Source organism: Lacerta agilis, chromosome 6, assembly GCF_009819535.1.
Source record: "Lacerta agilis isolate rLacAgi1 chromosome 6, rLacAgi1.pri, whole genome shotgun sequence".
NCBI lineage: Eukaryota > Metazoa > Chordata > Lepidosauria > Squamata > Lacertidae > Lacerta > Lacerta agilis.
In genome coordinates, this window is record NC_046317.1 from 27,181,289 (window position 1) to 27,196,332 (window position 15,044).

The 15,044-nt window shown below is 43.3% G+C and overlaps 1 protein-coding gene across 4 annotated transcripts in view; it reads left to right on the plus strand.

Moving 5' to 3' along the window:
• Window positions 1-15,044, plus strand: part of TTLL7 (tubulin tyrosine ligase like 7) — an 81,732-nt gene that overhangs the window by 48,023 nt on the left and 18,665 nt on the right. For 3 of the 4 annotated variants that reach the window (XM_033151711.1, XM_033151712.1, XM_033151714.1), the window contains 3 exons: window positions 448-722; window positions 4,156-4,284; window positions 13,145-13,225. In XM_033151711.1, the coding sequence (XP_033007602.1) occupies window positions 448-722; window positions 4,156-4,284; window positions 13,145-13,225 (485 nt within the window). The remainder of the gene's footprint in view (window positions 1-447; window positions 723-4,155; window positions 4,285-13,144; window positions 13,226-15,044) is intronic. The other variant, XM_033151713.1, reaches the window with a different exon arrangement.

Sequence of the window (15,044 nt, forward strand, 5' to 3'; positions counted from 1 at the left end):
CTTCTGGTCCTGAGCCATTTCTGACTTTAGAGGCGATAACCAATTCTTTGCGTAAGGACCAGAAACTTTGGCTTCTCGGTTTTCCTTCACCCATCCCTGCCGCTCAGTGCTTACTTCCGAGGCAAAGACTGGGGCGTTAGAAGAAGGGGGAAGGATGTCAGGAACGGAGCGAACCTGCCTCCAATCGGCTCTTCCTCAGCAGTGTAGCACATCTTGGCTCTTGCCTGGCGCATGTCAGCAGGAGAATTGTCCATTGCGTGGAGTTGGGTAGACGAGGCACCCAAGCAGAATTGGGACTCTGTAAAGGAAAAGAGGGATCCCAGAAATGTCCTGGACAGGTGAAGATGTTGGGAATCCATGAAAAAAACAAAACAAAAAACACGTTGGTTTGAGAAAGGGAAAAAGGGGTGTTTCGCTTTTTGTTTACTGCGTTGTATCTCTTTGCAGGCAGAATGCACTGGAAGCGGCCTCTTAAGAAAGTCCCTTCTTACGTATCGCCCACGCCGTTGTCAGGTCCTATGAGGCGTTCTGTGAGCTGCCCTCGCTCCATTTCAGCCTTGTCTATGCAAATGCAAGGCGCCGAAAACCGCCCTTTCTCAGCCAAGAATTTGGTGCAGCTTTCTCGCCCATCTTCTGTGAGTAGGTCACACTCTTTAAACAGAGGTTCATCTGCGGGCAAAATGTCTCATACTGCCAACCTGGGTACTGTACATTCTCCTGTGGTAAGTTAGCAAATCACACCTGGGGGTGAATTGTTTGGGTTCTGGTGTGGTGTCCTCTTATCCAAGCCTAAAATATCTAGTTCTGCAACCAGCAATTCACAGGTAACTTAACCCGAATGAGTTTAAGATTGATAAAAAGTTAACTAAAGATTATTTAAGCATCCTGTTATACACACCAAATGAGATATATACAATCCATTTTGGAAACTCAGAAGGTATAATTAATATATGCTGAATTCGGTTAATTCACACAGCCACGGTTTGGATAATGGGTGTGGGGTTTTATTGTGTCTGAATGTTATTTAGGTGATGCTTTCCCAAATATTTTTCAAGTGAATGTAGGTTGTTGTTTATTTTGAAAAAAACCTGTTAAACTGATTCCAAATCAGCATAGATTTGTTCTGTAGCACTGGTGATTGCAACTAACCTTGCTTCTCAATTGCTACTTTTATATGTACAGCATTAGAACATTGAAAAATGATGTTGTTATTTTGGCTACTACAGTAAATTACAGAATTTAATCAAAGGAAGCCAGAAATTCAGGCACAGCCAAATGACCAAATACAGATCACGATGATTATAGAGATGATGTTGATGAAAATAGGAGAATGAGAAGAGACATTTATCCGTCCAACTCTTCCCAACAACCATTATATGTGTTTTACAGCCCAGTGTTTTACAAATTTCCTAATAATATATGTGGCAGAATATTTTCCTGTGGTTTCTTACACCAGTACATATAAACATACTCAATTGTTCAATGGCTGCACAGCCACACCGGTGTGGAGGTTGGATGAGTCAAGATGAATGATATTTGCATGCAAAGAAATGTTCTTACTGCCCTCACCCACAATCTTCTTCAAGCCATCTTCTACCAGAGTGGTCCATGAAGAAGCTACAGGGAATGTTCGGGTTCCAGTGCCCAGCAGTAACCATGACACTGGTAACCAGGGGGCCACTGAACCTGAAGCTGGCAGGCAGGAGCCCACTGAACCAGCTGCCAGAGCACTGGAACCTTTTGAGCCAGAGCCTCTTGGGTACCTTCCAGTGGGCCTGAGGAACCACATGTCTCCCACACTCCTACAAGGAGTGCACCAGGATAGAGGCCATGGAATGTAGAACATCTTCAGACCAGAGGGTTGGCCCTTTAAGAGACTTATCTTTTCTACAAGGGGACAGAGGCTAGAAGAGGTGGATTGGAGACAGAAGGTCAAAGGAGATCAGTTTGCTGCCAACCTTAGCTGGAGCAAGTTGCTCACTAGTAGCTATCCGTGGTGCTGCAGCAAACAGACGACCTTGCTCCAAAAGCCTCCTCCACAGGGACATGACATTGTGGAGCTGGAGGCCAGCAAGTGTGGAGCTTTGGTATTCAACCCAGGTTTGGGACTGCAGAGGGGATGGGAATCATCACCTAAAGCCGAATGCTTTAGCTGAGATCCTTGCATTGCAGGGGGTTGGACTAGATGACCTTTGGGTCCCTTCCAGCTCTTAAGTTTCTGTGATTCTATCTATAGCTCCAGGTTTTGCAGGCTGTTCTCACTCTCCAGAGGCTGGCTTCCTGCTTGCTGTGGTGAGGGAACAAATGTGTGAGGTGACTGAATCATTCCACCCCCATCGTTCTGCCCGGACACTGATGTCCAGTGCTGAGGGCTTTCTGGTGGTTCCCTCGCTGCAAGAAGCCAAGTTACAGGGAACCAGGCAGAGGGCCTTCTCGGTAGTGGCACCCGCCCTGTGGAACACCCTCCCACCCGATGTCAAAAAGATAAACAACTACCGGACTTTTAGAAGACACCTGAAAACAGCCCTGTTTAGGGAAGCTTTTAATGTTTAATAGATTATTGTATTTTAACATTCTGTTGGAAGCCGCCCAGAGTGGCTAGGGAAACCCAGCCAGACAGGTGGGGTATAAATAATAATAATAATAATAATAATAATAATAATAATAATTATTATTATTATTATTATTATTATTATTATTATTATTATTATTCTGTGTAGCCGTGTATGTACGTTGACATTTTTATTATGACCTCATGGTTCCATGGGACCCTGATGGAGGCTTATAGGATAGGATAAAAAACAGAAATTGGTTCCTGCATCTTTAAACTGCTAAAATCAGAGGCCTGCAACTGCAGCAAATAAACGCAACCAACAATAAAATAGAACAACCTTCTGTTATGCAAAGTTGAAGTTAAAAGTAACCCAAAGCGATCTCTACGCCGACCGAGGTTTTCCACATGAATTAACGTGGTTCTAGGTGAGAGTATAACAAGGCTTTAAAATGAAGTCTGTCACCTATATGGAGCCCTTCTTTCACTGTAAAGATGTACTGAAAATGTAGTGCCCACTTAAATGAATATTTAGTGACTCTTTTTTTTTTTAAATGGAGTGCTACATCTTCTGGTAGAGAGATCCTGCTTAAGGCCTGTGTTATTTATCTGACAGAGCAAGAGACGTATTTCTTTTAATAATGTGAACAAAATCACTTGCAGAGTAGGAGGGCTAAATGCTGACAGCGAGCTTATAGTTTTACATTATTGTTGTGTAATTAAGAATAATGTACTGCAGCTGGCCAACAGCATGAAAAAAAATCAATTTTTTAATTTTATTTTTTAGATTGCTGGAAAACTAATCATTTGGTAAAGATAAAATGTTGTGAATTGTGAGATAAAATAGATTTAGTGAGTCGTTGCTGTTAGATTAAATACCGCTTCCACAGATCAGCAAAAACTGAGGTGATGATCCCAAACACACTTAGTTGGAAACATGTGTCAGTTAAATCAATTGAATTTACCTCCGAAGGAAAGTGGTTAGGGCACTGCTATAAATATTGTGGAATATATAAATGCCAGCAAAGCAGACGCTAATGTCAAAGCAATACATTCTGCATCGTTTTCAGAGCCGTTTTACTGTACACACAACCTACAAAACATGTTGTTAAGTCCGGTATTATATATTGCTTCGTTACGATCTCTTGCTTCAGCATTAGAAATCTCGCAGATGCATCATATACTTCTGATTCTATATGTTTCATTTGCTGTATCAAAGGCCCCTTTTAAGATCCATAAAAACAGCACAGAGAGATCGAGAGAGAGAGATCTTCCAAATTATTAATCATTTTATGAACTATAATGTACTGATCAATACAAACATGCCCTTGCCTGAAGTCTCCTCCTCCTCCTCCTCCTGGAATGTGTCTGTGTTTAAATTCATGTTTGCAAAGGTTCTTTTACACAAAAGGCAGCAAAACCCAAGATCCATTGAATTCCAGTAGCATAACCCCCCCCCCCGCAGTCCCATTTTTTACAAAAAACATATTTTGGTTTTAAATTTCCTCACTCAGTTCTTCTAAGCAGAAAATTAGCAAGAAAAGCATTCCTCACCTCTGCTTCTCACGTGACTCTGAAATCCCACCCTCTTCTGTTCTTGGCAGACGGAAAGACAACAGAGAGCCAAAGAGCAAGAGGAGGCCCTCACAAAGGAGACACTGGTCATTTTCAATAGTATGAAGATCCGGTTCCCAGGGAAAATCAGCGAAGACGCAGAATTAATACTCGAAGACGTGAGTATCGGAGAAGGGAAATTATAAGCAACCGGGTATTTATTTGCCGACAAGGCTACAAAGGTGATGGAGAAGGTGACACTCTTTAATGGGGGGCATGTTCCCTACCCACTTAGTAGCAGAATCCTCTGTCTCTGCACCACACTGTCTTCATAGCCATTACTGCGTATGTGTAATATAACAGTGAAAAACAACTGGGCAGTAAACATGGTCAGAGAAACAAGGGGCTTTGTGATCCCCAAGCAAACTTTGTTCCAGCCCTTACCTATCCTGCTTAATGAGTTTTGCTGAAATCGGGGGCTTCCGGGTTAAGATGGCGACGAAGATAGTTGTTAAGTATCTTTGCCGGCCCTCATGTGAAGATTTAACTTGTTTTTCTTAGCTTCCCGGATTCTTATCTTATAGTTGAATGATTTACTGGCTGCTCTAGCTGCTCTAGCATTTCTCCACTGCCCCCGTTCTGGTTTTTTTATTGTTTTATTGGGCTATTTTGTTTTCTTCTTACTTGGCTTGTTTGACGGAGCTCCGACACTCCGGAAGGAGGGCAAGAAGAGTTAAGGATTCGTTGTCAAGGCTGTCGCTGCCTTACTGAATGTGGAAAGACGAGAAGTGGCAGTATTCCTGTGAGGAAGATTTAAGGATTTCTCCATTATAGTTCCCTTGCAAAATTTGATTTATGGGCTACGGAAAACGCCTAAGAGACTCTGACGAGGCACTAGCCTCTCCGAGGACTAAGCAATCAAGGACAGATTTACTCCCCCCTAATGGTGGGAGTTGTCCTGTGGAATGGTCCTATTCGGTAGTAACTCAAAATCGTTTCAATCCCCTATCTGCCCTCGAAACTACATCAAAAGATGAGGAGGTCCTTATCACGCCACAAATTGAAAACGCTAATGGTAGCACTAACGGGGATGGACCCTATCCAAAGGATGTGCTGGAAGCTGAACCTGCTAATTGCACTGGATGTGAGCAACTCCATCTAATAATTAGAACCTTAAATTGTATATTCAAGAGAATGGATGGCCTATCCTCACAACTGCATAGCCTCCATCAAAAACTTGATGATATGCCAGCACAAGCAGCTCTAGATGGGGCAGTAGGTGGTCCAAGGTGTCGGCAAAAAGCTCCACCATTCACTGAGCAAGCGGATATCTGTAAATATAATCTTAATCCCTTACTGAACCGCCAATCTCTGACTTTACATTCAAAGAAAATTTGCCTAACCATTTGGGATAGGGACCCAAGATGGTCAACTCGTTATGGGGCCAAAGAGCTCCTTAGGAGGCTTCTAAAACTCAAGGCATCGCAAATAGATCTCTGTGCTGTGCTTCCCTTAGTCCATCAGAACAGATATCAGAGAATGATGCTTGCTTTTCACTCTGCAAGAATACCGTCTCTTATTGTTAGGCAGAAAGTATTTTTGAATAGTCATGGCATCTTTCCTACAAGGGTCTTTATGGATTCCATGATTAGACCTCTTCTATCTGGAGGATTAACTAAGGAGACCGTATGGCCATCATGCTCTGTGCCACAAATGAAGGATGGGTTGGATGCCCTGAGTCAGGGCCAGACCCATAATACCTCCTCTCCTTCAGTTAAATACTATGAGTGTGCCAATAACTCCTTGACACCTCCAGAGGAAAGAGAGCTTATCGCCTCCTTTGGAGGGCTACCAGCGTTGGAGCAACAAGAAATTATTAATAGGCTGGACTTACTTAAATCTCAGCTCCTAAATATTGCTGGTAACGGAGCTTTTATGAACAACGTTCATTCTAGTTCACCGGTGCCATGCCCCATGGAGGTGGAAGCAACAACTTCCCAATGCCCGCCGCCACACAAGGTGACTTCTGCATTGGAGGGGAAGGTCACGCTTCAGGAAGCAGACCCTTCTCCTCCCCTTCAAGCTGGTGACTCATCTTTGCTGCTAATAGACTTATCTGCTCCCCCCTTGATTAATCTTTCAAAGAACGGAACTCAGGATAACTCCCTCCTGGATAAATCATTGCCTTCCCACCCCTCCATGCCGGAATTGGAATCATCATATAGCGATGACCACTCAAGAACCGAGGCAGCAGCGGCCGCTCCAAGTCTGGCTTCCCCAGCACATCTTTGTTTACCAATAACCCAACATGAGGAAGACAATATAGTGTCGAGAGCCACCTCAGAGTGGATTGAAGACCCAGCAGGTCGTATAAATCAAATGACTTCAAGTTTACCTGTTAGATCCCTAATGAGGATGGCTTCAGCTGACCGGGCAGGAGTTGCCTCAGAGCCTAGTGGGGTCCAACAGCAAATAATAACGCCAAAGTCCACCTCTACTCTTCAGGATGCTAACTCCCTTCCGCCCTTAAAAAATCCTGGACTTCGCGGTTTGAATGTGTTACACCCTGCCTCTATTAGAGTAATTGACTCATCACGTCAGGGTGAACATTTTCAGCAGAGAAAAATAACTGACTTTTTTATGGGAGCGTCCATACCGCACAAGAGTCCCCCACAAAAACTCAAATGACAGTTAGCTGGACGACTCAGAAAACCACCATTATCGATCCTCTGTTGGAACATCGCTGGCTGGCGTAAGAAAAAAAATGACCCTGAATTCCAGGCGTATATTAGCTCGTTTCACATTATTATATTACAAGAAACTTGGGAGGAGGGTGAAATTGTCATAAACGGATTTGACCTGTTATCTCTTCCTGCTTGTCCTTCCCTGAAAGGAGGACGGCCAAAAGGTGGCCTAGTAATTGGTATCTCACTGAAGTTGCATTTCAAACTCTCATTAGTTTTGACTGCCTCCCCATATGTCTTATCTGGGCTGTTGTCGGGGGGGAAAGTTTCACTGTTAATCTCTAATGTTTACCTCCCGCCAGGGGGTTCGTCCCCCGAACTTCGTGCCAGATGGGAAATATTAGAAGATCATCTAATATCATGCCAAGTTAAATTTCCCAATATCCAATATATAATTGGTGGGGACTTTAATGCACGTATAGCAGCGAATTGGGATGACTTAACCAAAGCCAAATGGTGGATTGCTCCATGCCTCGATAATTATGACATGAGACTTGCCTTAGGGAGAGTCTCAAAAGACTCTAAAGTAAACGAAGCTGGAGTACTCCTTTATCAAATGGCTATCCGCCTAAATCTAGTGCCCCTGAATGGTTGCTGCCCTCCTGATGTACCGGGGGAGTATACCCACCTAGGTATAAAGTCAAATAGCGTATTAGACTATCTTTTAGCCTCGAGAGAGCTGGTCTCGAGAGCCCTCTCCTTTAAGGTTGACAATATTCAATCAAGTGATCACCTTCCACTTGTCGCTATGTTTGACTTAGACTGGCAGGCACTTGAGCTCAGCCATCCAACCCGATTAGAAACCAACGCAGCGTCCAATGTAAGAGGAATAAAGTGGTCTAAGGCTCATGCCCAAATGTACCCGAACCTTTTCCAAAAAAGAAGCAGTGTGCAATTAACTCATTTAGTTGCGATCCCCCATGACCCTAATGAGTTATTGGGGATGTTCAATCATTTTATGGTGGATCTCTCTGCCTTCTTTACATCACCATCCCAAGCTGCTAATCATGCTCAGTTCAAATCTGGTGCTCCCTGGTATGATTCGCAGTGCAAACAAGCTAGATCCCATTTGCGCTCAGTCTACAATGAATACAAGATTTCAGGTGCTTCCTCCTTGCCAACTATATATTTCCAAGCCAAGCAGGCCTATAAACAGGCCCAGATAAAGGCTAAACGTACATGGCAATCGAACCGTTGGCAAGCTCTAATCGCAGCATCTAAAGCGAATAGATCTCGCGAGTTTTGGTCGCTAATCAACAGAGGAAACAGAAAATATCCCTTGACTGTTATCCCAGCACCTATATGGGAACAGTTTTTGAGAAAATGCTTTGCTCATGCTGATGAACCCTCTTCTTCCTGCTTGGAGTACTTGTCTAACCACCTACCTATTTGGCCTCCTACCGATCCAGGAGAAATAAAAGATTTGATAGTCCAATTGAAAATGGGCAAGGCTCCTGGGCCGGATTTAGTGCCAGCAGAGGCCATAAAGTCTCATCCTGAATGGTGGGCCGGAACCCTGGCCAAAGTCTTTGATGCAATAAACACCACGGGCCTCATCCCCAAGTCGTGGAAGGAGGCGATTATCATTCCAATACATAAAAAAGGTTCCACCGCGAACCCGGGGAACTATCGTAATATCAGCCTTCTTTCAATAATTGGGAAGATATATGCCCGCTTTTTGTTGTCTAAATTGACGCAGTGGTCCGAAGAGCTAAATTTAATTGGCCATGAACAAGCTGGATTCAGACCTAACCGCTCTACAACGGACCACGCTATAATCCTCCACCATCTAGCCATGAAATACTCCTCCAACACGCGGGGCTATTTATGTGCTGCATTTATTGACTTGAGGGCAGCTTTTGACAGTATTCCCAGAAACATCCTTTGGAAGAAGCTTGCGACCTGGGGAATAGATAGAAGACTCTTATGGCTGTTGATCCAACTACACGAGGGCTCTGTGGCCAGAGTAAGATTAACCCTGGCAGGAGAACTTACGAACCCAGTACCTATAAATAAGGGTGTTCGTCAAGGTGATATCTTAGCCCCTTATCTGTTTAATTTGTTTATAAGTGACATGAGAAATCCCTTAATCGAGTCACAGGATAAAATCCACGCCCCCCGCCTTGCGGATTACCGATGTCCTTTACTTTTGTATGCGGACGATGCTGTGATTCTTTCCTTCTCGCGAGTTGGACTCAACAGAGCACTGAGGATTTTTGCTGCTTATTGCCAAGCAAATCAGTTAGTTATAAACCACTCTAAATCGAAGGTGATGATCTTTTCTAAATCCCGAAAATTGTATAAATGGAAGCTGGATGGTGAGACAGTAGAGCAAGTATCCAAATTTCAATATCTGGGCATATATTTCCAACAAAATTTACGATGGACGTCCCATATTCAGTATCTTCTTAATAAGGCCAAAACAATGTCACATGCCCTTCTCCAGTTTTACTTTTCTGATGGGGCTTTGCACGTCCCCTCGGGACTGAGGGTGTTTAAAGCAAAAGTAGCCGCTATACTTTCATATGCGGCACCACTATGGGCTGCTATGGCCAAATTTACATCCCTTGAGACGCTCCAAAACTATTTTTTGCGCCGTCTTCTGAAACTCCCCCCTTGCGTGAGTAACGCGGCGATTCGTCTAGAATTGAAAATTCCATCAATAGAAACACTGATATGGAAACGAACTCTAAATTTTTGGTTAACACTCTGGCATAGACTTCCTGATCATTATCTAGCTCAATGCCTATGGCGGGACGAATTTGCTAGTCCTTGGGCTAGCAAGATCCATGCCAAACTTCTGCAGATTGGAATTTCTCCATCTGAAGTCCTGAATTTAGAATTGATTTCCGCAAAAAAACTTATCAACTTGAGACTAGACGATATCGAACTGCAGCATAATCATATGTTGGGAGGGGGAGTATGTTCCCCTCGGCATTTGGGTATTACATCTACGCAGTATCTCCCATCTTACTTCTCATCCCTTACTACTGCAAAACATCGTTTTGCATTTATTAAGGCAAGGTTTAATGCCTTTCCTTCCGGGGTCATGTCACATAGATTCTCTAGGGGCCGTGTATCAGATTTATGCTCGTGTGATGAGTTGTCGAGGGAATCCCTCCTGCATATTGTTTTTATCTGCCCTTTATACAGTGATGTCAGGAGAAATTTGTTGAGCCCACTGGTCCAAAAATTCTCTGGACTTCCAGTAGAGATCCAGCTTACCCTTTTACTCCAGGATTCTAATCCAACAGTAACCTTGCAAGTGGCAAGGTATCTGACTTCGGTTTTGAACTATAAGAGGCGAAATGGCCTATTACAGGAATCCTAATGGTTCTTTTCCACCCCCTTTGGGCCTATAACTCCTGATAGTATCATAGGTTGAATTTATATTTATTTCTCCTGATTGTAAATATTTTATGTTATTATTCTTATTTTAATGCAATTATTTTAGCTGTTTTTGTATGGATTGTAAGACAGGTATGATTTGCGTGTCTATTTATGTATGAGCTTATAGCTGCAATAAAGTATTATTATTATTGCTGAAATCACGATTTGACGTTGGAAAGGAATTTTCTCCAGGACAATTTTTTTTGGGGGGGAGGGGTACAATTTATATCCTGCCCTTTATCCAAAGACCCCCCCCCCAGGGCAGTGTACAGTATTAAGAACATAATTCACACAGTGTAATAATAATAAAAACATAGTACATAGCATAATAATACACACAGCAAAACAATAAAATAATCCTAATGAACCTCTTCTTGGGCCACACAGCTTGGCTTACTTGCCTGAGTCATATGGAACTCTGTAGCTTCGAAGCTAGGCACATCTCTTGGTGTGTGTGTGTGGGGGGAGATCATTGGATGGGAAAGACTTTTGTTTGCTTGAGAGGCTGCCTGTCAGAGCAGACAACTTTGAGCCAGATTCATTTTAGGCAATGTGGTGCTCTCCAGATAATTACTGGACTACAGCTGGATCTACACTGATCTGAAAAAAAAAAACACTTTAAAAGACCTGTAATATAGCTCTCAATGCAATTTCCCATTGATGGCGGATCACTGCTCTACAGTGCCCTCTGGTGTCACGTTTTTATAACACATTTTTTGACATTTGAACTGACCAGTGTAGGTTAGTTGGTCCTCCCATTATCTCTGGCCATTGGCCACACTAACTGGGCTTATAGGAGTTTGCATCCAACAACAACATCAGGAGAACAAAATGTTGGCTTCCCATAGATGGACAGATAGCCTGACCTGGTATAAAGCAGCTTCCCATGTTTCGTGGTTGGTTCTTCAAACACCTTTGGAGATCTGGATCACGTACGGTTTTTCCTTTTGAGATTCTGGCAGAAGAAGATCCTGACTTTGGGCCAGTGGTTAAACAATGACTCTTAGATGCACCCGCCCCTCCAAAAGCCAGTTCAACACAGTTTCCTCCATGTGGAAGCGGCAGCAGTGCCATTTCCTTACCCGTGCTGGATATCAAACCATGCATGCGTGCTGCATGCACACATGCAGCCGTTTCCACACTCACAACTGACCGCGAGAACTTTTCTCTAGGTGCCACCCTTAACAGCAACCGCTATGGCCATACCTATGTGCACCCTATGTTACCCATAAGATTGTGGGGAAGGCAGGGTTCGGGCAGCTGACGTGCTGGAGAAATTGCAGTGAGAGCTAACAGGATGGTACCAAGTTGATCAGATCTGCCCCCCTCCCAGACTTCTTAATACCTTTGACAAAGCAGGTCCAAGGCTATTGATCTGCAAAATGCCAAATGTACTCCACTGCGGTTCACTTCTTCTGATGTTGGCATCTTTTTGAAAGTCTAGTTCCTTTTTTGTTTTGTATATAATTTTTATTGAATTTTCTGTTTTACAATTTAAAGTACTCATTTTTTACATCTTTAAAATATCTATGACTTCCGTTCTTCTCTGTCCATGGTTCATTTTACATATCATAAATCCCTGCATATTTTACAAAAACTATACCATTCATTATTCCATTATTGCATCCGTCAAAACTTATTTACACTGTTGAATTTATCTTAATGCTGCCTGTGTTTTCAGCTGTACACAACTCTATCCCATATATTCAATAAACATTTTCCAATCTTCTCTAAACATATGTTCTTCTTGTTCTCTTATTCTATATCTTAAGTCTGCAAGCTGGACATATTCCATCAGCTTAAGTTGCCATTCTTCTTTAGTTGGGATCTTGCTCGTTTTCCATTTTTGGGCTAACGAAACACGGGCCACAGTAGTGGCATGCATAAATAACCTTTTTTTGACACCTGGGGAAAAAAGTTTAGTTCCCGACCTTGCTAGGCTGTTCTCACTCAGTGGCTTTTTACTCCTCCTGTTGTTGTTTAGCAGCAGAAAAGGTCCATAAGCATAACAGTATTGTTTTCGTTTTCCTTTTGCTCTTCCTTCCCTTTGACCTGTAAACTGGGACATTTCAAATGATCCCTCTCCCTTCTTCACCCACCATCCGTATGGCTAGTTTTTTCAACCACCCCCCATAGTCTTTCTCAGTTACTCTCTGCACCATCTGGTGGCACAGCTTGAGATACTACTTGGTAGAACTGCAGATCCTTAACAGGCTTCTGTATTACGAAGTACAGTGGTACCCCGTGTTACGTAGCGCATTCCAGAACGCTCTTAATACGAACGCCCCCCCGCAAAACCCGGAAGTTTGTCCGTTCTTGCGCTCCTGTGCATGCGCAAAGTGCGCCGAATGCTTCTGCGCACGCACAAAGTGCACAGAACACTTCTGCGCATGTGCAAAGTGTGCACTTCTGCGCATGCGCAAAGTGGACAGAACGCGCGCTCCAGGAAGGACTTCCGGGTCCCCGAGGTCCGTAAGTCGAACATACGCAACATGGAGCGTACGCAACTCGAGGTATGACTGTACAGGGTGAGTCCTTTAAAAGAGGCCCCGTGGATACAGAGTACACATGTTCCATGGGGCCTCTTTTAAAAGACTCACCCTGTATTTTTTATATATGTTAAAAAAACCCCACCGTGCAGTCCACAAATGTGTGCTACAAAGCAACAGTTTTAAAAATGGGAAGCATTAGGAGGTATGCAGTTTGGCCCTAACCGTATGGGCTTATTTTCAAACTATTTTCACAGGCTGCAGTTTGCCTTGCTTTATGGTGGCTGGCGTTTGTCCCCATTAGAGTAGTTGCACCGATGGAGAAACATCTCATTGTACCTATGGCAGTAGTTTGATTTCTTCAGAGATAACATCATTCTAATTGATTTTTATTTATTTTTTGGTCTTTTATACAGATTATGGATAATTGGAAATACCATAAATCAAAAGTGGCTTCATATTGGTTAATTAAACTAGACTCTGCAAAACAGAGAAAGGTGAGTGGTGCATACTTCTCTCACTGTGTGTTAGCCATTAGAAATAACACTTTTAATGAATTCTTAACTACATTGGTCATTTATCTGGTAATGTCTTATCTCAGTTGAACTTTTAAAAATTTGGTATTCTTGAAGGTCAGTAAGAAGCAGTAAGTATTGTGCCCATTTTAAAAGGTCATTTAGGTTGCCAAATCCATAGGTCAGTTCAGATGTAGCAAGAAACCAGGGTGCCTCACTAGAAGAATGATCCGCAATAAGCATCTCGTTCACAGGCCTTTCCCTTTCCTTCCTCTGACAAAGCTACAACGAGGAGACTGTTTTTATTTTGAACAAAATCATACTTCTACAACACTATTCCCTGTGGCACCTGAACTCTGGAAACTGTGGTTTGCTTCAACTCTAGCTGGTGAGCAAATTAGATCCTGAAACCGCTGTGTAATCTTGACTAGTTCTTATTAACAAGAGTTGAAACAAACCACGGTTTATACCGTAGTAATGGAAGCCAAAAGTAGTTCTCTGGTCCAAGGAACTGGAATGTCACCATCAACAGGGTTTTTTTGGGGGGGGCTCAGCCTGGATGGCTCAGTTGGTTAGACCGTGGTGCTGATGACACCAAGGTTGCAGGTTCGATCCCCTGATGGGACAGCTGCATATTCCTGCATTGCAGGGGGTTGAACTAGAAGATCCACAGGGTCCCTTCCAACCCTACGATTCTATGAATTACTAGGTTAGAAGTATTTCACTAATTGCACTGATTCCTGTGCAGTCTGTAGTTCTGCTTCCTCTTGCATAGCTCTTCAGAATTGCACTTTTTCAACCATCCAGTTTTCTCCAGTGCAAGGCTGTTCTTAAAAGCACTGTAGACTGTGTTTTCCCTGTAGGATGAATACATACATACACATGCGCGCGCACACACACACACACCCTCCCCCCAAACAGTAAGTGTATCTGCTTTCTTCCACTGACAAGTATAAGTGGTACCCCAGGCACACAGTCTGGGTCAAGATGATATACTAGGTCATTACGGAGAAAAATGGCACTTCTGCAAATGGCGGGTGTCTTTGTTCAGCTTGCAAAGACATGCCTGATGACTCAGGGGGCTAATATTACCTGAAGCGCTGATGAGCTCTCGACATCTTTTGGCAGCAGTGCCTTGCCGTAGGCTTCTCCGTGTGTTTAATCCTAACCTCTTTGAGCAATCAGAGTCATTTTTAAGGATGCAGTTAAACAGATCACTTAAGGTTTCGCATTGACCTTGAGGCCCAAGGTTTTCCGAGCGTGACGCAAAAGTACAGAAGCCCGGCCTGTCCATATGCCACCATATGGGAAGGGAACTGATGGGGAGAAGGGCAGGCGACAGTAACAAATATAGTCGAAGGCTTTTTTTTTTTAAAGATTTCAATTAAGGGGCGTAGCTAGTAGTGGCATAGCATATAAAATGCAGGCAGTCACTCTGGCTGCAGAGTGATCTGGCAGATGCACTAAATGGTCCATCACCTGCTGGTTTATGTGTTAGGGATAAGGTGAGCTGAATGACTAATATGCACATATTATTGAGGAGAATATGCACATTGTTTGTCAATGGAGAGGGCGTTATGCACATTTCCTGATTCAACACATGCATTCTCCAGCAGGCTTTTGCATATTTTCTGGGCTGGGCAACGTACATAATCTGAGAATGTGCCTGTGCACATTTTCCCAAGGATGCAACGGTGGAGATGATGTATTATTGCCCAGGGGATGTACGAAGGTGCAGTACATTGGAAAGTATTCATAGTTGGATAAATGGCGGCATTACTTGAGCAGGTCACCTTAGCAA